Below are 21,317 nucleotides of genomic sequence, written 5' to 3' on the forward strand. Positions count from 1 at the left end.
CAGACAAATGTAATGCTAGAAAGATTAGGTGATCAGTAACATAATAGTATAAATATTATAGGAAAGGGTTTTGATCATTATTAGTCTATTATGTGTTGATATTATTGTTACCAGGGATGGGCAAAGATACAGATAAAAGTATTTCAAAACACTAGGCCTAATGCAAAATACCCAGCACTGTAACTGTTAGAAATAATCTACAAGATACAGTTACTGCCGTGCATCTTGTATCTTATTTCTAACCGTTTCATAATTACTTGGAAATTTTTCTAGCGGTTTCATGACTACACAGTTAATGTTGTGTACTTATAGGTTGTTTTAATGCTGGGTAGGCCTACTTCGCATTGAATTTGGGAAATACTTTTAGATGTATCTTTGCCCATCCCTGATTACTAGGCCTACAACTTCAACTTCAACTTTTCAACTTTATTGTCCCCAGAAGGGGCGATTAGGTGTGCAGCAAGTCATAAGCACATATAGACAGCAACAAAAGATAGGCTACCACAGGACAGACATAAAGTGCAGTGGTCAATAAAAGGTTAAAATGACCATAAATACAACAACTACAGTTACTACTACTACATCGTACCACCAAACCAGAGGCATGGCGAACTCTGGAGTATCTGCAGAGACAGTTCAGATACCTTCCTATCAAAATCTCTGGTATCTGTGGTGTGACGTTTACTGACCGGAAACGGAAAGAGGATGTATCCACCACTTACATTTGAAACGTAACGACAAAGTCAATTCATAGCCTAATGATCATATTGTAGGTGTATTTGAAACAATCTGGCGCTAATTATATGTGAAATACACTTGTACGTAACAAAAAACTAACATCAACAAGATAACTGGCTCCGTAATATGGCGGTGGTACCGCTAGTCTGGCTAGTGGGAGCGAGATGAAATGGGAGTGTAATGAGATGGGAGCCCCAGTCTGGGAATCCTTCACAGCGGGCTGTGAAAACTGGCGCGTCTCCTTGTTTTAAACACGTTGTTTAGCTAACGTGTCGTGAATTTTAATCGGTTAAACATATAACACAAGTTATCCATACGTTTCGTCAAACTACTTTCGTTCCCAGATTTGGAATACACCGACTCATCGCATTACCACGCCGTTTTGTTTAGTTGGTTTGCTGGTTAGCATTAGCCCCATGTAAGCAAAAGTTCGCCGTTATTCGCAAAGAAGTGCTAGGAACTATTGGTAGCTCTTTTAGCTAAGTTGCTACGTCGACAAAGTAAGCTTCGATAGCTCATCGCTTATTATGCATTAAACGCTCGTCTGATAAAGACTTGACAGTTGTCGGCGAAGCCAAGGACAAGAAATAACCTAATAGCTGACCAACTAGTGGAAGTAGAAGCTAGTTTGGTTAGTCTTTTGAAGTTAGCTAGCTGGTTAGCTAACTAGCTAAATGCTTATCACGAGAATGGACCTATTGAACTATCAGTACTTGGACAAAATGAACAATAACATTGGGAGACTACATTACGAAGGTAAGTTAAAAGTTTGACATTGATTTAAATGTAGTTTATTATTGCATTTATGGTGACAAAAACGTTACTACACCTAACATCAACAAGTAATAACAATGTGTGACGTCAACTGTGAAGGAATAACCAACTTGTTATCATGTTGCTTTTAACATCCGTTCATTACCATTTTCTGATTTCAATTGATCTGAAGAGTTTTCACTGTAGACAGCACTAGCAAACTAGTCCACTATTTTCACAACTCTGAATCGAAGTTATTTGGTTATCCATGTCGTTCACCCATTTATCAGTGATTCCGTAAACATCGATTGTGTTGGATTACGTCACTCACAGTTCAGATAGATGAATGTCGAACTTTTCTAACGTTATCAGTGTAAATGTTACTGGTCTGAGCTGACTGTTTGCTTGTGAACTACCTTGGTTGCAGCAGTTTTATTAAACGTACTGTGTTTTATTTCCAGATGAGTCAGGTCTCACAGGAGAGTCCAGGATGCAACCCATGACCTCTTCCATGGGCAGTTCCAGAACGGGCCCCCCACCCGTAAGTCCGAGCAAAAGGAAATACATTGGGGAGCGCATCGAGGATCGCATTGATTGCGACAATGAGCATGTGACCAAAATGAGCCGATTGTTCGCTGCACAACTGTGAGTATGGCTCGCATTATACTTACTTTTTATGATCACGTTCAACGTTTGTGTAAAAATATAATTTCTTGCATCCCTTTTCGTGAGTTTTTGTAACCAAATCACTACAGTTATCATTGTTGTTGAACTTATTGCAGACGATTAATTTGATCTATCGTTCACAAGGATGTACACAAGCTGTGAAGTTTTTAGAATGTGTGACCTAAATTAATGCTAACTTTTTGTGTGTGTGTCTGTCTGTCTTTGTCTGTCTGTGTATGTGTGTGTGCGCGCGCACATGTGCAGGAGGGCAAAAGCTTCAAATGGAGACAACGGTCAAGACCCATGGAGCCATGGCCATAGCCCCTTTGAGTATCCACCTTCAGCAATTAACAATCTTCATGGCAACTTGGTGTATGCACCCATGCCCATCTTTGCCATGGACCAGCCATTGGCCCTGACTAAAAACAGTGTGGACACTGGGAGAACCAACACAACATTGCCAGGCACCGGCCTTGTAGAGCGCCAGCAGGTTAGTGAAATTGAAAGTTTGACACTTTATTTATTTAACACAGGGACGGCATATATTAATAGCATTTTTTTAAAATGCACAATACACAAGATTGTAGACATAGGGCTAATTTCCATGTTTTGTCCCTTTGGACAGGTTAGATGGTCCTTTAAAAAGAAATACAAACAGTATTGCAGAGGTTATAATATTGAACAAAATTTAGTAGAGTAGTTACTATATTGATCCCGAAGGAAATTCAGGTGTCAAGCCGCCCACACACAACGCAAGTCACAAGAGAGGCAAAATATATTGCACACAACGACAGACATAGACGTTAAGAGTTAAGACGTCAAACATATTGCACAGCTCAGCATACATACTTATTAGCTCAGTTGGAGGGGGAGTACTAATAATAGTAGTCCAACATATTGCAATGCAGTGATGGTAGCTGTAAATTCAATAAGAATGGTAATACAATGAGAATACGTTTTGTTATTGTTTGTTTGGGGCTTTTTTTGCTGACAGATTTCAACATGAACAGTGTGTTACCTTGAGTAACCTTTCGTTTATCCTTGTTTTGTTACCCTCTAGAATCGCCCTTCTGTGATAACGTGCGCCCCAGCGAGCAATCGCTCTTGCAACCTGTCCCACTGCCACATGTCCCATGACAACTGCAACTCTAACTCCAACTCCAAGAGCAAAGCAAATGGTAGGTCCTGTATATAGGCTATGGGAACTTACCAAAAGGTCCTGTTTTGTGATGAATGCAGAAGCTTTGTCCTGTCTTTGCTATGTCTTTTCTTTTAATCATGACTGTATTTGCTTCTTTATTAACAACAATGTAACTAATGCGTAGTATCTATGTTGAATGGGGGGGAAAAAAATGAATGAAACTTTTTGTTGGTGAACTTTTCATTATTTTCACATTTTCCTATTCTCCTTTTCCTCCTTGTTCCTCAGCCAACTTGGTGTGTGACCCTGTGATCGAGGAACACTTTCGCCGCAGCCTGGGCAAGATCTACAAAGAGCCAGAGCCGGCTAACAACTCGGTCTCCATCACAGGCTCCGTGGACGACCACTTTGCCAAAGCTTTGGGTGAGACCTGGCACCAGATCAAGGCCAAGGGCAGCGATTCCCGTAGCCCCAAGTCCTCGTCGTAAAAGAAGAGTGGCGACAAGCCTCTCACAATGTCCCCTTTTTATGAGATCATGGGGAATGATGCTCTCCCCCACTCCCCCTCTCTGAGCGGTTTCGCTTTTACGTGCAGCTCTTTGTCTATGTACTTCCATTTATAGCCAATCATAGAGGAGCATTGAACAACACTAGTGACAATGATATTGCAAAGTTGTAGATTACAAGACGGTATTATTGTTTCTTGATAAAGCATTAGGCCAAATATTGAGAAATTAACCTTATAGAAACATAGGCCTTGTCTGAGCTTGGCTACCAAAGACAAATCTTAGTGTTAAAAAGCCATCGTTTCAGTGATATCCTTTCCTTGGCTCTTTAACTTTTATCTTAATATATTGTGTGTGTATATATTTACTTGAAATGGACGGCCAAGGCTGGTTTTGCACTGTGGCATAGGTGGCTGGCGAAGAAGTTAAAGGATATTGACAAAATTAAGCATCTGGCCCTTTTTTCCACTGCCTTTGTTTCCCAAACCATAAAATATACCAGAGTCTTGGGTTTAACAAGGCCCTAGTGCACTAATTGGCTGGTTGTAAATACATCTTCATTTATTGGTGCGAAATAGATTTTCACACTTAACGCTAAAGCCCAGGCAAGACCGAGGGAAGTGGCTGGGGTCTAACCAGAGCAGGTGTATCTGGAGGGCTTGGAGATTAGCTGTGCTGTTTAGAGCCAACATCAGCCACATGCTTCCCTGATATCTCTATCACTGAAACAACCAATAAGTTGAACAATGCTTCCTGAAATTTCCTCTTGCTATTAATCTTTTTTTTTTTTTTTTTAACGTACGAACAATATGATTTGTGATGGAGTTCAGGCGAAAGCTGCCTTGGGAAATTTGCAGTTAAAATAGTGATGATGTAATAGTGGCTGATCTGCGATCATTGTAGCCCTAAACATACTGAATATTATTATTTTTCTTATTTTAGGATATTTTGTTGTTTATTTTTACCTTTAGCAATGAAAACCAGCGAGGGGGATTTGTTTGGCACCTATAGGGCACTTGTTCACTGGCAATTAATGTTTTTTATCACCCAAACTTCCACAAAGCAAGTATCACCAGGTGATTTAGACTGCACTTGTCACTGTGTGCTCCATGTGTATTTTCCTGTAAAACGCACATGTGTATAACTTAACAAAGATGAACTGTGCAAAACACACCTGGGGAGAACAAGTAAGGATGCCTGTTAATTTCACACTCCAAGTTTCCTTTTGTTTTCATAACACCTTTTGTTCTTTTCCTGTTTTGTCTGCTTTTGCCTTTTGTTTTGGTTCCTGAAGCACATTCTTTTGGTCTACATCGGCCAATGGAATAAAGTAGGTCTACTGCTTCCAAAAAAAAAACATGCATGCTTGAAATAGCTGGTATCTATGACAAAAAACGTATCATACTCTATGCTAACGACTCTGAGATTTCGTTTTATTTTTGTCAGTAACAGTTAAAGAAATACTTACTGCTGGCACAGTTATTGTACTCAATATATTTTTTATATCAGTACTCATCCGTTTTGCCGCTCGCTTGAAGAATTAAGGGCCTCTGGAAAGGCACGCTGCTGCCGGGCAGGGGGGCCTGGTCTCCCCCCTCCCCGATCACTGCAGTGCAGGATGCGATGGCTTCATGCAGACTTGTATCATGTAGAAAACAAACAATCTTAAACATTTGCTGCCTGGTCAACAAAGATACTTTCACCATCTATCTTTTTGTTTGTCTTGTGCTTTTTTTTTCATGAGGAAAAAGCTTGACGCTTTTGCAAGTGGTGTCTGAATGAAGGGGATATACATTCCTAGCATGAACTCAATGTTGGGAGTCCCATCCGTCTCGAATGCACAGGTGCAGTTGGGATGGATGCCAGTCACTTATTTTAGATCTTCCAAGCCAGCAATGGCACACTGGGTGTAGCTGTTGGTCCTAATGTGCATTTCTTTCACTTTATACTCTGGTTTGTGAATGTTGCTTTGGGGTTTAGTATATACCGGTATCTCATTTTCTTCTCTCCTGTCTCTGATATGTGATATCTCATGGGAGTCATTGTCTTAAGTGATTGAAAGTCTAGCTGTAAGTCAGCCAGAAATGAAAACTGCTTTAGTGTTCCTTTAATCTGAGTTTTGCCTCAGATATAGCAATACACACCATTATGTTTTGGACTGATCTAAACCTGCTAAAGGCATGGAGACGTGTTATTTTGTTACCACCCGAAAGCTTTGTTGGTGATGGGCCTGTTCCTGCTCAGAGGTTTCCTAAACCTTTTTGTCTGGTGAACAGTGAGTTTGCGAAAGCAGCAATTTACCTGCAGTGTACATCGTAGGAGCAGTATCCAGGACCAGTATCTCCTGTAGGAAGCCAGCCGATTTATCTTTTTTTTTTCCTACGTTATTTGCTCTTAAATTTTAAGAATGGCGAGTCATTGTCTGTGTGATGGACTTCAGCCATGCTTGAGATGAGAGCAGCAATTACTCTTTGAGGGCCAAGTGTCTGACTGGTGTGGCTCTCTGCATTTGATGTCAGGCACATCACTACCCCAACACCAACACCAGCAGGCCCAGCCGGACTGAAAGGACAGACACCAGAGGTGACCACCGGGTTGAGACTATGGCTGGAATAGAGTAGCCTGATTATCATCGACTTTCAAATCTCTTCGAGACTTGGTCTGACCAAGAGCATAACAATTAACATTTCCCAAACGGCCTCCCTTGGTTTGCTAATGATTGTTTGCTTCCCAACAAAGTGGGAGGAGTTCCCGTATTTGCGGGAACTCAGAAAGTACTTGCATTGCTCTTGACCTGACTGGTAGCAACAACGCTGAAGCTGTTGCGTCACTAGGAGGGCACGGCCTGGCTAGGAGTAGAGACACAAGGGAAGCTTTGACCAACCCCAGCAGGTTTGCTGCACAGCCTATACTTCCCCTGCTTTGGCCCACTGTTTGGGTGTTTTGTCCTTGTGGGTAAGCAGTGTCGATTATTGCACCTTCAGACCAACAGTGTCTGTTGTCAGGGACAGATTTAAGAGCAATACCGTAGACCAAGACTGATAGCAGTGGAGCTCCTTATTGACCGGAAGATGGGTGGTTTTAAATGTGATGCGTACATAAATCTTCTGGTTTTGTGCTGACTCGCATAAAAAAATGTGAAGCGTGCGTGATGCAGCATTCTTTTCAAAGTGCATCACTCCCTGTTAGTTGGCATCTGGTGCCAAGGATGTATTCAGTTGACCCTCACTCTTGGACCCTTGCATTTTCTTCAAGCTTTCAAGTTGATGTGATTTCAAAATGCTTCTTTTTCCACACTATACTGTATGTGTAAGACTATCATTGTGCTGTGCGCAATGAACGCTACTTTTTTCTCCCCTCATCACGAGTACATGGTTCATGATGGGTAGTTATTTAATATTCATTATTCTGCCAGCATGCATTTATTTCACATAAAAAAGTTGATCTTTTTTAAAAGACCTTTCAGTCAAATTCAGTTTTGTTAAGGTAGTGTTTTGGCAACATGGCTTAATAACAAGGACACAGAAATATATTTTCTTTTTTCCTTTCTATTGGTGTGTCTCTGTGCCGCGAAACAGACCAAAGTCGTAAGAACTGCCTATTTGATATGGGTCTGTGGGTTCAGTGAGTTCACAGAGTTCAGTGCGACTGTTCAAAGCATCCATCATGAGCACTGTGTTCAAAAACCTTCTGGTGAAATGTCATTAACAGTTTGTTATAAAGTGTTCTTCACGTTGGTGGCCTTTTTTCTTTTGAAAAATGCTTTTTGTACTCCCTAACTTTAAGAACATTAAAGTGCTTTTATCACAATTTGTACCAGGTGTGTTTCTTTTGTTTCATATAAGTAGTGCACTGCTAAATCAGTGGTGGAAAACTATCAGGGTGAGTGTTTTATTTTATTTATTTTGTCCCATTTAATCGAACTCCAGAAGTAATCAGCTTTTCATTGCAAGCTTGGTAGTCCGATACTGACTGAAACCCAGCTCTGCAGCAGGCAGTGGAGCTTGGTTGTGTAGAGAGCGCTGATACTATATGTCAGGGAGGGGGGGGGGTAATAACTCTTGTCCTCAGTAGGGCGTGGGGACGTGATCACATACAGCTGTGGCATATTTATTTCCTCCCAGAGCAGGGTGCTTAATTTGGGAAGCTCACTGTACTGTATACTGGGCTGGACTGGCCACATGGCATAGCGGACGTTTCCTGGTGTGCCCCGAATCCCCGTGGACCTCTATTTTCAGAAACGTAAAAAAGAAGGGATGCGGGTCACACTGACGACTCAGTTCTGTGCCGCTAGTTATATGAGGGGCCCCTTAAAGTCAAAGGTGCCCGGGCCCTAATTCTCCCCCCGACCAGCCCTGTCTGTATATGATGAATGGATACCGCAACTCAGTTTCTCAAAGGGTGGGAGTTGAAGTTACTAAGCGTCTCCTTTTCCAGAAGGACGTGTGCCACATGCAGTTCCAGCATTCGATTGTTCCAAAAGGACAATTGTGACGCACAACATCTGCTCTGAGTTATCCTTCTGTAGAGAGGGGTTTCCCTTTTCTCTGGCCCCTGTGATTTTGCAGTTGTTTACAGCAAAAGTTTTCCCTCAGCGTTGTGGCCAACTGACGAACAACAACACAGTGCTGTGCGCCACTAAAAGTCTAGTGCACGTTGCAGAACCATTTTCTGACTCCGGGCACAGGGTGCAATTTGTTTATCCTTCATTTCGACCACAGTTGTAATTTGACTTGAAAGACTAAACTAAAATGATCACAATTACTGGCAAAGAGCCCTTAGTTCTTGACCCCAAACCTATGAAATGCCCAGCACTCATTTCTTTAAAAGTTTCTATACTACACTGCAGTGGTTTAATCTGTAGAGTGTGCCGTTACACTAACCAAGGCATAGGGCAGTGGTTCCCAACCTTTTTTGGCATCGGACCCCATTTTGACACCCCAAATTTCTGGGGACCCCATGCACATTTTTTTCACAACAAAAGTTAAAACATGACAGAACTACATAAGTTGTAGGGTATTAAACCTATAGATATTTATGCCACTCTAAGAGTGTAAATGGTGTTTCAAAGAGAATATTGAAGTTATATTAACCCATTATGTCGTGGAGCGACATATACGCTGCATTCAAGTTCTTGAGATTTGAGCTGTTTTATTAAAAATGTGGAGGCTGAGATATTTAGCTTTTGACAGGGGAGAGCGGGCACCTTTCCCCAAAAAGGGCTTTGGCTAAAATGTGTTAATTAGTAATATTTATCAGTACTCTTTTTTTCACACACTTTCAGACATTTCAGGCCGACCCCAAATGGGGTCTCAACCCCAGTGTTGGGAAAACACTGGCATAGGGAATGTATTTTGAGATTGGTTGCCATCACTGTTTTTCATACAGTGGCTATATGGTGAAGACCTGCACACCACAGGTGGACTACACTGCTGTACGATCTCTTGGAGCAGGCATTGAAACCCTACAGCTATTGTATAGTGTAGTGTAGTATACCGTAGTATCGTATCATATTGTTCTATAGTGCAAGTACAAACAAGAACACAGACTTGAAAGGGTTTCAAAGCCTGTCCCAAGAGAAACAAACAGCTGTATCATACACCAATAACAAATCTCAAGATGCATGCATTAGTTAGTCTGATAATGCAGTTTACCAACAATAAAAAGTAGACTACCCTACTGACCCACATTTGTAAAAAGTCTGATATTTAAGTAGAAAACGCTATATCTATGATGCCCATTTGAAATGATTTTGCAGGCCAAATAAAATTACTCCACAGGCCACATTTGGCTCTCGTACCTGAGTTTGACATCCCTGCTTTTTTAGATGCTACTTTAGAGTAGAATTGGCAATCTTGACCTCTGCCAAGGAGGTTATGTTTTCAGTCGCATTGGTTTGTCTATCTGTTTGTTTGTTTGTTTGTTTGATTGTTTGTCTGTCAGCAGAATAACTCAAAAGACTATGAACAGATTGTGCTGCAACTTTGTTGAGTTGTTGGAAATGACAAAAGGAACAAGTGATACCATTTTGGTGGCGATCCAGATCACGGTCCGGATCCAGGAATTTTCCAAAGGATTCTTCACCATTGCAGGATAGGGAGAATTTTGTCATTCCAGCTTCTAACTCACAAAAACAAGGCAGAAAGACTTGAACAAAATTAGGGTGTAACATGGTCAAATGTCTATTCAAACAGCTGAGATCTGCACTCTCTGAGTTTGTTTCTAGTTTCCATTGTTCTCTGGTCTGATTGCTGAAAATTGGAACAAACCACCACTACACAGTCCAGTTGGTGGCAACTGACCAACGGCTGTTTCCATGACAGGTCTACACAATGCAGTCAAACTACCAAATTTTGTCAGACCATGGATGTCCCTCTCTATCTGTCATAATTGTCTTACTAACATCTTCATGGCATAGTTTCTCTAGTTTTGTTTTTGTGTAAATTAGCTTGGAGTACTGAATATTTACTTTAAGGTATCATTATGTTACTTGATTGTAAATCTATTATATCCACATGTCTTACAGTAATTTGCATTGTGGCTGCTGCAAGTCCTGGACTGAGCACAAGAGGACAGTGTTGACCTATTTTTTTTTACTGTGATCGTCAGGGCAGGATGTTGTAAGATGTGTGCAATATCAGACTAAGACGTTTTTTGTGTTAGAGCAGAGTGAGATGGTGAAGGCTTGTTACTTACTGAAGAGGATGGAATTCTCAGATGAAATCAGTGTTGAAAATGTAATGTGGCTAATGCTGGTTTGGCTACAAGTAAATACCGGTAATGACTGCCTGTTTGCTTTAGTATTTAGCACAGATTGTTTTTACCCATGTTTGATGTGACTAAATGTTTTTTTTTCCTTTTAAAAAAGGGTTGTTTAAATTTCAATTGCCTGTGGATGGAGTGAAAGTAACTCTCTGTAGTTTTTCACAGCTGTCTTTACAGCAACCCCTATGTAAGACCACGCAGGTTCTTTTCAAGCAAAGCACCAGGATAGGCCCTCCTAATGGTCATTTGAGAGTATTTTTTCTCATTTTCTCAGTTATGTTTGGACCATAGTGGTCGATCTGTGCTCTCCCTCTCGATCCCTCTCTTTTCCTCTCTTTCTCTCAGCGCGGTAGAAGCCACAGTGAGACGTGGAGGGAGGGAGGGAGGCTGCTAAATCGGAGCGACACTTCGGGGTCAGGGGGAATGTAGGCTCCTGCCTGGGGGTCAACAGGCCCCCGAGCAAGAGGTGCGAAGAGAGGAGAGCAGAGCAGAGCAGAGCAGAGCAGAAGCCAACATGGCCGCCTTGGTGCTCGAGGAGGCAATGATGCAGGCTCACTGAAACTCCGACATGGAGAGAGAGAGAAAGAGAAAGCAAAACCCTCACAATCCCAAGTGTTGCACGAGGCATTATTTAACAAAATATGTAGGCCAAGTTAACGCTACATACAATGCCGTGAATTGAGCTTTTTTGTGCTAATGAAATGATACCCACTAGTTTGTGTGTACCGTATATAGGCCTACTGTATACAATATAGTACAGTGTACAGTGTACACTATATGTTTGTGTACTGTACAGTGTGCCATGTGTGTAGTAGTGTAAAATTGAGGAGGTGTGTGTACAGTAAGCACATGTCAGCATGCGGTACACCCTGGCCTGGCTCTGTAAATGACTGATACGGATCACTCACCTCCTAATTTTCATAATTCCAAACACTCTTGGTGAGATTAGCGCATGCAGCTTTGCTATCTCATCATTTGGGAGTGAGTGTGTGTGTGTGTGTGTGTGTGTGGAGGGGGGGGTGGCTATAGGATTAGCATAATTGCCTTTAGATTACTTTAGCATTAGCATCCTTGCTCTGTCCCTCTCTCTCTCTCTCTCTCTCGCTCCCTACCTACCCACCGACCCTCTCCTCACATTTTCCCTTCCTTTACGTTTTTGCTCTCTCCATTTTCCTCTCCGTAGTACCACCCATCTTTCTCTCTCTCTCTCTCTCTCTCTCTCTCTCTCTCTCTCTCTCTCTCTCTCTCTCTCTCTCTCTCTCTCTCTCTCTCTCACCCCCACTCTTCACATTTTCCCCTCCTTTATGTCTTCCTCTCTTTTTTACTCTCCCCATTTTCCTCTCCGTACCACCCTTCTTTCTCTCTCTCTCTGTCCCCCTCCCTCTCTCTCTCTCTCTCTCTCTCTCTCTCTCTCTCTCTCTCTCTGTGTCTCTGTCCCTCTCTCTGTCCCTCCCTATTTCCTCCTCCATTTTGCCCCCCCCCCCCTTCTCTCTGTCTCCCTTCTGATGAGGATGTGGTGTGTGTGTGTGTGTGTGTGTGTGTGTGTGTGTGTGTGTGTGTGTGTGTGTGTGTGTGTGTGTGTGTGTGTGTGTGTGTGTGTGTGTGTGTGTGTGTGTGTGTGTGTGTACACACACATCCCAAGGGGAGGTATTCTAAAATAGATCATATAAGCAATTGGAGAGTGAGGCCGTCGAGGCAGGAGGAGGAAGAGGCAGGAGGAGGATAAGGATGAGGCTCTGGGGCCAGTTTGAGTCATGCTGGCAAGATCATGCTCTCCCCTCCACCGACAGACAGCTTCACATGGCCCATGATTAGACATGTCAGGTCCTACAGCAGAGGCTGTCTCCCTTTACCTCTCTCTCTCTCTAACACAAACACACACACACACACACACACACTAGGAGTGTCTGCACATCTTACACACCTTATACTTTCATGTGTGTGTGTGTGCGTGCGTGCGTGTGTGTGTGTGTGTAACTGAGAGAGAGAGATATTTTTCCATTTCTAGTGATGTTTTTCCTTTGGTTACGTTCGGAAAAGTGCTGTCTGCGCGTGTCTGTGTGCAATGTGCAATGTCCATTTTTCCTTTTTTTTCTTCAAAAAGTGTGCATGTGTGTTTGCGTGTGTTGCGGGCGGGCGGCCAGTCTGAGTGAGTGTGCATCAGGTCTGTGCATGAGTATAAAAGACTGGATGGCTGGATGAGATGAGATGTATGGGGAGGGAGGGAGGGAGCTTGTCCTGGCTGTTACACTACTAGAGATTCATCCCTCCTGACTGTCAGCGCCACTGCTGGCAATGGCGTAACCTCTGTGAAAAAAAGAGGAGACAACGCGGTCACTCCCGATAACGCTCTTCCTCGTGTGCAGACACAGAGGCTGTCACCCCGTCTCAGCATCAGACGCCATGTTGCATCGGCCCTTTGCCGTTTGTATATGTGTGTGTGCAGGTTTGTCGACACGAGGGTTTATCAACCTCCCGTTGATAAAGGGGTCAGTTGTCCCAGGCCCAGGTAGAGAGGGGGGCCCAGAAGTAGGTCCTCATTACATTGTATGTATTGGGCTGGGGCCCCTTTCAGATGACTTTGTCCTGGGCCCAGCCAAAGCTGTCACCGACCGTGTGTGTGTGTGTGTGTGTGTGTGTGTGTGTGTGTGTGTGTGTGTGTGTGTGTGTGTGTGTGTGTGTGTGTGTGTGTGTGTGTGTGTGTGTGTGTATGTGTGTGTGAGAGAGAGAGAGAGAGAGAGAGGGAGAGGGAGAGTGTGTCTGTGTGTGTCGGTGAGTGATTTGAATCATCAACTGAGCATACAGTATATGTGTTCTGATCATTCTAGTTCATGTATGGTTATTTGATATCGGGCTGGATAGATTCTGCAACCAGAGCTAATTGTAATCGAGGTCTGCAACTTGATTGCTAACAGCATGTCGAAAAAATCACACCATGAGGACCCACACTATACTCTTGGAGAAAAGCCTTTCGAAAGCCAATCCTGCGCTGCGGTGCGAACAGAGCCACCCTTATTTTTTGTGCTCTCTCTCTCTCTCTCTCTCTCTCTCTCTCTCTCTCTCTCTCTCTCTCTCTCTCTCTCTCTCTCTCGTGCTTTGCAGCAGGAAATATTTGTACACCTAATGTGCACAGTGGCAGCTCTGGCACTTGCTCTTGCTGTGCCCCAGGCAAACAAACTGTTTGCTGCCCCCCCCCCTCCTACCTACCTCCCCTCAACCCCTCCCCCTCCTACCTACCTCCCCACTGGCAGTGTTGCCAGATTGGGTGGTTACCTGCCCAATTGGGCTACTTGGGATGGCCGTCTGCGGGTAAAAACGTTAAAAGTCGGCCATTTGGCGTTTTTTTTTCCTTCAGTTTTATGCCCATAGAAATCAAAGCAATTGTTAAAATTGGCCGGGATTTAGCGCCTCTTGGCGGTTTTTGACCACTTTTTTGGGTAGGATTTGATCAGACACATCTGGCAACACTGCTCGCTGGTGAGATTACAAAGGGACAACTGGGTCTCTTTTTGTCGAAAAAAAAAAAACCTGTGCACCAGCTCCGCCTCTGTGACTGCCACTGCCCTCAGACAATTGCCTATGACGCCTACCCCGTGAACTGCCTCAAAATGTATATAAGGTCATGTCCATCATAGACATTGTTCACACACACACAAACACATTCTCTCACTCACACACTTTCTCTCACTCACTCACACACACACACACACACACACACACACACACACACACACACACACACACACACACACACACACACACACACACGCACATACTAGGACTCACATACACACAGGCACCATATGCCCATTCGCAGTGGCTGCCTGACCTTGCCTTGTGGCCCCTTTTCATGGGTTATCTGCCGAGTCTCAACACAAAACGTGTGATGTGAACTGCGTTTGCTGCCGAGACCTCAATTAACGGCGCCCTTAGATTAGTCACATCGCCGCGCACAGGCCACAAAGACCAGCATAAGCCACTCAAGAGACTGTGGAGGGGGCTAATACAGAACACTGTCCGTCAAGAGTCTTCAATCTCGCTAGAATAGATTTTTCCACATTTCTTTTAAAGATATTTTTTGGTCTGTTTGACTTTATTCATGATAGTACAGTGCAGATGGTGACAGGAAGCGAGTGGGGAGAGAGAGACGGGGAAGGGTCGGCAAAGGACCCGGGCCGGGAATCGAACCCGGGTCGGCCATATAGCAAACGAGTGCCCTACCATTTGCACCACAGTAGGGCCTTTTCCACACTTTTTTATGTTTCAGTTTGACTGGAGGTGGAAATAGTCTTTGGTTATCCTGCTTTGAGGACTACTTACTGTAGATTGTTGGCCTCTCAGCAGTTGCATCAGGTTCAATGGCTTCAAACAGTAGGCTCCAATCAATCACAGAAGAAAAGAATAGAACAGAACAGAATGGAATAGATTTACTCATGTCATTTCTGTATGTTTTAGTTTAAAATAGTCCATCATATTCTGCTTTGGGGACTGTTGGTGTCGGTGCTACAGTGGGTTCAAATGGCTGGCTGGGTGGGTGGGTGAGTTGAGTTGCGCTACACTACAGCACAGAGAGCTGAAGAGTGAAGCGTCACTAAGAGGCCATCTCATGCCTCATTATTAGCCTGGTTAGGGCTGACCATTACTGCTACTGGGCTTCACAGTCCTGAGGAGAAAGTGACCCAATGCTAATATGAGGATCGATGGTTCTCTCTCTCTCTCTCTCTCTCTCTCTTTCTCTCTCTCTATCTTTCGCTCTCTCTCTTACTCTCTCTTGATCTCTTATTCTCTCACTCACACAGTCTTTTGTTCTCTCATTCTCGTCCTCTTACTCTCTCTTTCTCAGCCTCTCTTTCTCTCTCCGTCTCTTTCTCCCTCTCTTGTTGTCTCTGTCTCTCTTTTGCACTCTCTCTCTCTTATTCTCTCAGTCCTTTTCTCTTCTTTAACCCTTATTGTTCTCTATCTATGTATCTCTCTCTCTCTCTCTCTCTCTCTCTCTCTCTCTCTCTCTCTCTCTCTCTCTCTCTCTCTCTCTCTCGGTTCCTTTCTGCGTCTCCCTGTTATGTCCTCTTGCTCTTGCTCGTTCTCTCTCTCATTCCTTCCCCCTCGCTTTCATCCTTCCTTTCCCTTCTCTTCATCTCTCTCTCTCTCTCTCTCGCTCCTTTTGGCAGTCACACAGTCAGGCATGTGTGTTAAAGATGTTACATAATTTTACCCATTCATCATGATGCTACTCATCAAAGGAATGAAACACACATACACACGCACACACACACACACACACACACACACACGCACACACACACACACACGCATGTACGCACGCACGCACACACACACACACACACACACACACACACACACACACACATGCGCGCGCGCGCACACACACACACACATATATAAATGAACACATAAATGCACACACACACATAAATGCACACACACACACACACACACACACACACACACACACACACACACAGAGCAGCGGTGACATTAAGGCACACAGGCAGGGGTGTATACAGACAGACAAATGTATACAGCAGTAGCAGCACAGCCATGCCACATAATATTCTCTCACTCAGATACTAGATTTACACACTCTTGTTCACTCCCTCCACTCACAGACACCTCCACATACACATGCACACACGCGCACTAACACACATACATACACACAAGCACACACACCTAGACGTGCACAAACACAACAAACATACACACACACATGTATACACACACTCTTAGTCATGCTGCTTCATCTCTCCTTGGCGGATTTTTTCCCTGATTAATGTCATGAATAAAAATGTGAAACTGTCTCGTGTCTCAAGACAGCGAGGTGTGTAGTGCAGAAATGGGGGAAGCGAGAAGAAGCCTGTGACTCATCTCATAATACAATCCCTTGCTGTCAGTCGCTCTCTCAAACACAAATGTTATCAGCGCTCATATCCATTCCTCTTCTTTCATACTTAACTGTCTATCAAAACCACTGTCTTGTTTACCAGAAAGATGGAAAAAACATCAGGTAGGATGCACAGCAAATTTTAAAGCACTGTGAAGACTAAATCACAACACCGCCCCTTAATGCGCTGTGTTCGCCCACCAAATTTGACAACCTGAGCACGACACTTCACATACTGTAGTACCAATTTAAAGGACCACTTCAGCCAATTTCAATATGCCGTTGTATTGCTCACACTAGCCTAGACTTGTCAGCCCTTCTTGAGTTATGAGCTATTCTAATGGGGACAGCGTTTGTTTAAAAAAAAAAAAAAATGAACATAGGCCTACTCCAAATATTTTCCCAAAAGGTATCGTTTGCTAGTCGTCTGGTGATGTTGCATAATCTTTTGGATGTTTTTGGGAATAAATACATTTTAAAAATTATTAAGCTGTCCCCATTGCAATGACCAGGATGTCGGAAAAGGCTGAAGAAAAAGTTACCGTTTTTTAACACTTTATCAAATGGGAGTGGTCACATATGAATTCAACTCTCCAGGTGTTGAATTAACGCTGACAGTCCAAACAGATTCATGTCAGTGGGTAATTCTGTACTTGAATTCAACATTATTCTAGAGGTCCTGTTAAACAGTGTTGATTTAACACTGCAAAATGTATACTGTGCAGGAGCCGTATGTTTTTTTCTTTCTTTTCCTTCACAGACCCATTGTATCCAGGTTTGGCATCATCAGAGCAGTGGCTGCAACCAAGTACTGCTGTGCTGTCACGGAGGGTGGGGGGTTGTGGGGCTTGTGCCTGTCTGTGGCCCATCGGAGGATCAGAATAATGAGCCAGTGCTTCAGGAGCAGCAACCCCCCCCCTACAGCCAAATCGAGACGACCACAGGACCCATTTTTGTGCCACTGCGAGGTGAGGCAGGCACGCTGATCTTATACACTGGTTCCCAAACTTTGTGGAGGGAAGGGAAGGGAAGGGACTGTTTTCATAATATTGAATATATATGAAAAAAATAACCATTCCATAAATTGGTCAGTAACAGTATTCATTTGTACTTTAGTACGTAGATGTATTTAATAGATTAATTTCACAAATTGAAATTCAGCAATATTAAGGGACAAAAAAGGTTGGCAACATTTGGAAATGTTACGGTGGTGGGTCGCAAAAATAACCACGGGTCCAAAAGTGGGTCCCAGCGGAAAAAAGCCTGGGAGCCAATGCACTAGAGGAAGAGAGGAATGAAGAGGTGAGACTAGGCTAGTGTGGTTGAGACACGGAGAAGAGGAAAGCGAAAAATTAGGTTGGTGTGCGGGGGGATGGGGGCAAAAATATGGAAAAAAGGACATTTACACATACTCCAGTGGGCCATTCACTAGGGAGCTGGTCCCCCCAGAAGGAAAGAGACGTTAGACCCGGAGCGAAGAGCCGGCATAATGACCTTAATTAATGCAGTAACTGTGTAATTGTTCACGATATGCAGCAAATACATTAAATTACATACCGGTATGTATATATTGGGCTGCTTTTGAAAACATTTCTCTGTCCATTGAATTGAAATGAGGCTCAGTCTGGGATTCTACCATTACACCAATATGAATAGCAAGACAGGAAATGTGTATATTGTGTGGCCCTATCTTGTCAGACTTATGGTCCCGTGTGACATTACAGCTTCAGCTACGTATGTGCTTTATGACTTGATGTGTTGAATACAGACCACCTGATTTCTTTTTTTAACCTTTGGCAGAATATGACAAAGGGTATATTTACTCTTTAAAAAAAAAAAAAAAACGAACCCCTCTTTGCAACTGCACTTGTTGTTCTGTATATCTCCTGTGCACTTTGTATTTGCTTGTGATGTTGGCTTGATTATGTCCTCTTTTGAAAGTCGCTTTGGTTATAAAGCGTCTGCCAAATGCAATGTAATGTAATGTAATGTATATGTAGGCTACCTAGTATATGACATGTAGCCTATATAACCTTGATATACATGTAGCCTATAAAATATCAATACCTATAGTATCTATATACAGTATATGACATGTATATAACATTAGTATAAAGGACAACTGCACTATTTTCAACAGTAAGCCCCTTTTCTGAGTTGTCTGTCATGTTTTAGAGTCCCCTTCACCATTTATTTAATGTTTGCCGCTGTCCTTGTTATTTGGCTAATTTCGATTTAGATTGGCAGTCTATGTCCAAATATAGAGTAACATTATTGATCCAGGGGGAAATTTAGGGTCCTGAAACCACTCTAAACATCTGCGCAACTCACCAAGTGTTCAGGGGTATTTCCTGATATTCCATAACAATTGCAACAACAATTTGAAGCAAAACATGGCTTCCGACATTTTGAAAATGTTTAATTCACAAAATGGCAAATAAGAAATGTCAGAAGCCATATTTCACCTTCAAACTTGTTAGGGCATGCCGGTGTGAACCCTTTACCACTTAGTGAGATGCACACTTTCGAAAAACAGATGTTTAAGTTGCTTTTTTAAGATATATATAATATACATATATATATGATATATTTGGACATGTCTATACACAGTCATTGTAAAGCCAAATGAGACTAAATCTAAATTATCCAAATAACAGCAGCAAACATTATAAAGACGGTGAGGAGGACTCTAAAACATTGCAGACAACTCAGAAAAATGGGCTTAATGTTTAAAGTGCAGTTGTCCTTTGCTGTCAAAGCAAAGCATTTCTGTGCAACGAATGACTACCATGCATACAAATACATTCAACAGACATTTTGTTAGTACATTCCATTCAATCAAAATCAGGGTTGAAGTTTGGGAAATGATTCCTCCTAGCCGGTTATCACGACTTGAAAGCCCTCTGTGGTGCATTGGTCTAGCCATATCGTCTTGTAAATCCATTTCTCTGAGGGAGGGCAGGCATCTTCAAATGCTCCTGTATGCCAGGGGTTCTCAACTTGGGGCCCACTTTGAAATTTTCAAAAATGTTCAGGGCCCACCTCTGGCCTAATAAACATGAACATGACTGAAATATATAGTCACCAGCAACACACTCACAAACGTTATTTTGATTTTTTAGAAAATGATGTCATGGCCCAGTTGGAATTCCCATAGTTTGACTGCAATTCACTGCTGTATGCAAACCCCCATGTGTAGAGTCATTTGGAATGCTCAAAATGAATTGGTTGCAATTTGAAATATCAGAGATGGAAGGGTTTTTTTCCAGACTATCAGGACTCACAAAATTTTGAGTAGGGCCATTGCCATGATGCAGGCAGCAAGGTGAGGCCGCAGGCGGGTAAGGGAGACGAGGCAAGGCAAGGCGCTAGGTTCACCGAGGGCTCAGGAGAAGAGAAGAGAAGAGAAGAGAAGAGAAGAGAAGAGAAGAGAAGAGAAGAGAAGAGAAGAGAAGAGAAGAGAAGAGAAGAGAAGAGAAGAGAAGAGAAGAGAGGGCAGTTGGGTGGGCGAGCGAGCGGGCACGGTTGAGAAAGCGCGTGAGCGTGCATCAGCATCAGCATCAGGGGGATGGGGATGGGGAGGAATTGGACAGGGCAGGGTTTCATAGCGCATTGCCACACACAAACCCTTATCGCACCTGACAGTGTCTGTTTTAGGATACAGTCCTGCTCAGACCATACGCAACAACGGGCCGCTCGTCTAAGGCAAGCAGTGATAGGGTCTGACGAGTCACACTTCCCTCCGCTGTTGCCCGCACGGAGGGGAGGGAGGGGTGTGTGTGTGTGTGTGTGTAAAGAGAGAAAGACACAAAAAAGGGAGCAAATATGTAGCCTATGTATGTGTATGTCTGCGAGAGGAAAAAAACGTGTGTGTGTGTGTGTGTGTGTGTGTGTGTGTGTGTGTGTGTGTGTGTGTGTGTGTGTGTGTGTGTGTGTCTGTGTGTGTCTGTGTGTGTCTGTGTGTCTGTGTGTCTGTGTGTCTGTGTGTGTGTGTGTGTGTGTGTGTGTCTGTGTCTGTGTGTTTGTCTGTGTGTTTGTCTGTGTGTATGCCCATTGCTGTGTGTGCATGTGCGTGAGCGCACGTGTGTGTATGTGTGTGCAATACATGTACGCGTGCATGCATGTGTGTACATGGCTGTGTGTGTGTGTGTGTGTGTGTGTGTAGTTGCGTACATGTGTGTATTCCTGTGATGTATTCTGCTCGAGGAGGTGTGTTCAGTTCAGCCCATTCTCGCACACCTCTCTCCTCTCTCTCTGTGCTGTTGCACGTTAAGACCTGTCACGCCACATTTCGCACATAATATCTGATATCCTTTTTGCAGTGCTTATATCCCTAATAATTACATGCCAAAATAAATCGTCATGCTCCAGTGATGTTGACAAGACTGCTGAAAACGCGACGATGGGGTTGCAGTGTGTGTAAAGCACAGCCAGTAGTATACAGAATGCAGCGTCTAAGAATAGAAAGCATCCGCAGCTCATTGTGTCCGTCTGTTTCTGTGCCTCCACTAAAGAGCCGGAGTTGGAAGCAAAACAGTTGAATGCTGCATCCGGCTCTTCAAATGCCGGGCGCAAGGAGGGACTCTCTAAGCTGTGTCTGTTGGGGGAGACCAGAACCTTTCATTTTTTCGGTGGTTTGTTTTGTTCTGCGTGTGGGTTGCAGTGTTGGTCTGCTCTCTTTCTCTGTCTCTGTCTCTGTTTCTGTCTCTGTCTCTCTCTCTGACTCTCTCTCTCTCTGCCTCTCTCTCTGTCTCTCTCTGCCTCTCTCACTCTGTCTCTCTCTGCCTCTCTCTGTCTCTCACTGTCTCTCTCACTCTTTATCTCTCTCTTTCCCCCCCTTCCTGTT

The 21,317-nt window shown here is 43.4% G+C and overlaps 1 protein-coding gene across 1 annotated transcript; it reads left to right on the top strand.

The window, feature by feature from the left end:
• Positions 1-952: 952 nt before the first annotated feature.
• Positions 953-7,614, top strand: vgll4a (vestigial-like family member 4a). The gene is made up of 5 exons (XM_063208064.1): positions 953-1,494; positions 1,953-2,136; positions 2,422-2,647; positions 3,218-3,335; positions 3,587-7,614. The coding sequence occupies exons 1-5, from the start codon at positions 1,413-1,415 to the stop codon at positions 3,784-3,786; spliced, it is 810 nt and encodes a 269-aa protein (XP_063064134.1). The 5' UTR covers positions 953-1,412; the 3' UTR covers positions 3,787-7,614.
• Positions 7,615-21,317: the final 13,703 nt, after the last annotated feature.

Source organism: Engraulis encrasicolus, chromosome 10 (genome assembly GCF_034702125.1).
Source record: "Engraulis encrasicolus isolate BLACKSEA-1 chromosome 10, IST_EnEncr_1.0, whole genome shotgun sequence".
Lineage (NCBI taxonomy): Eukaryota > Metazoa > Chordata > Actinopteri > Clupeiformes > Engraulidae > Engraulis > Engraulis encrasicolus.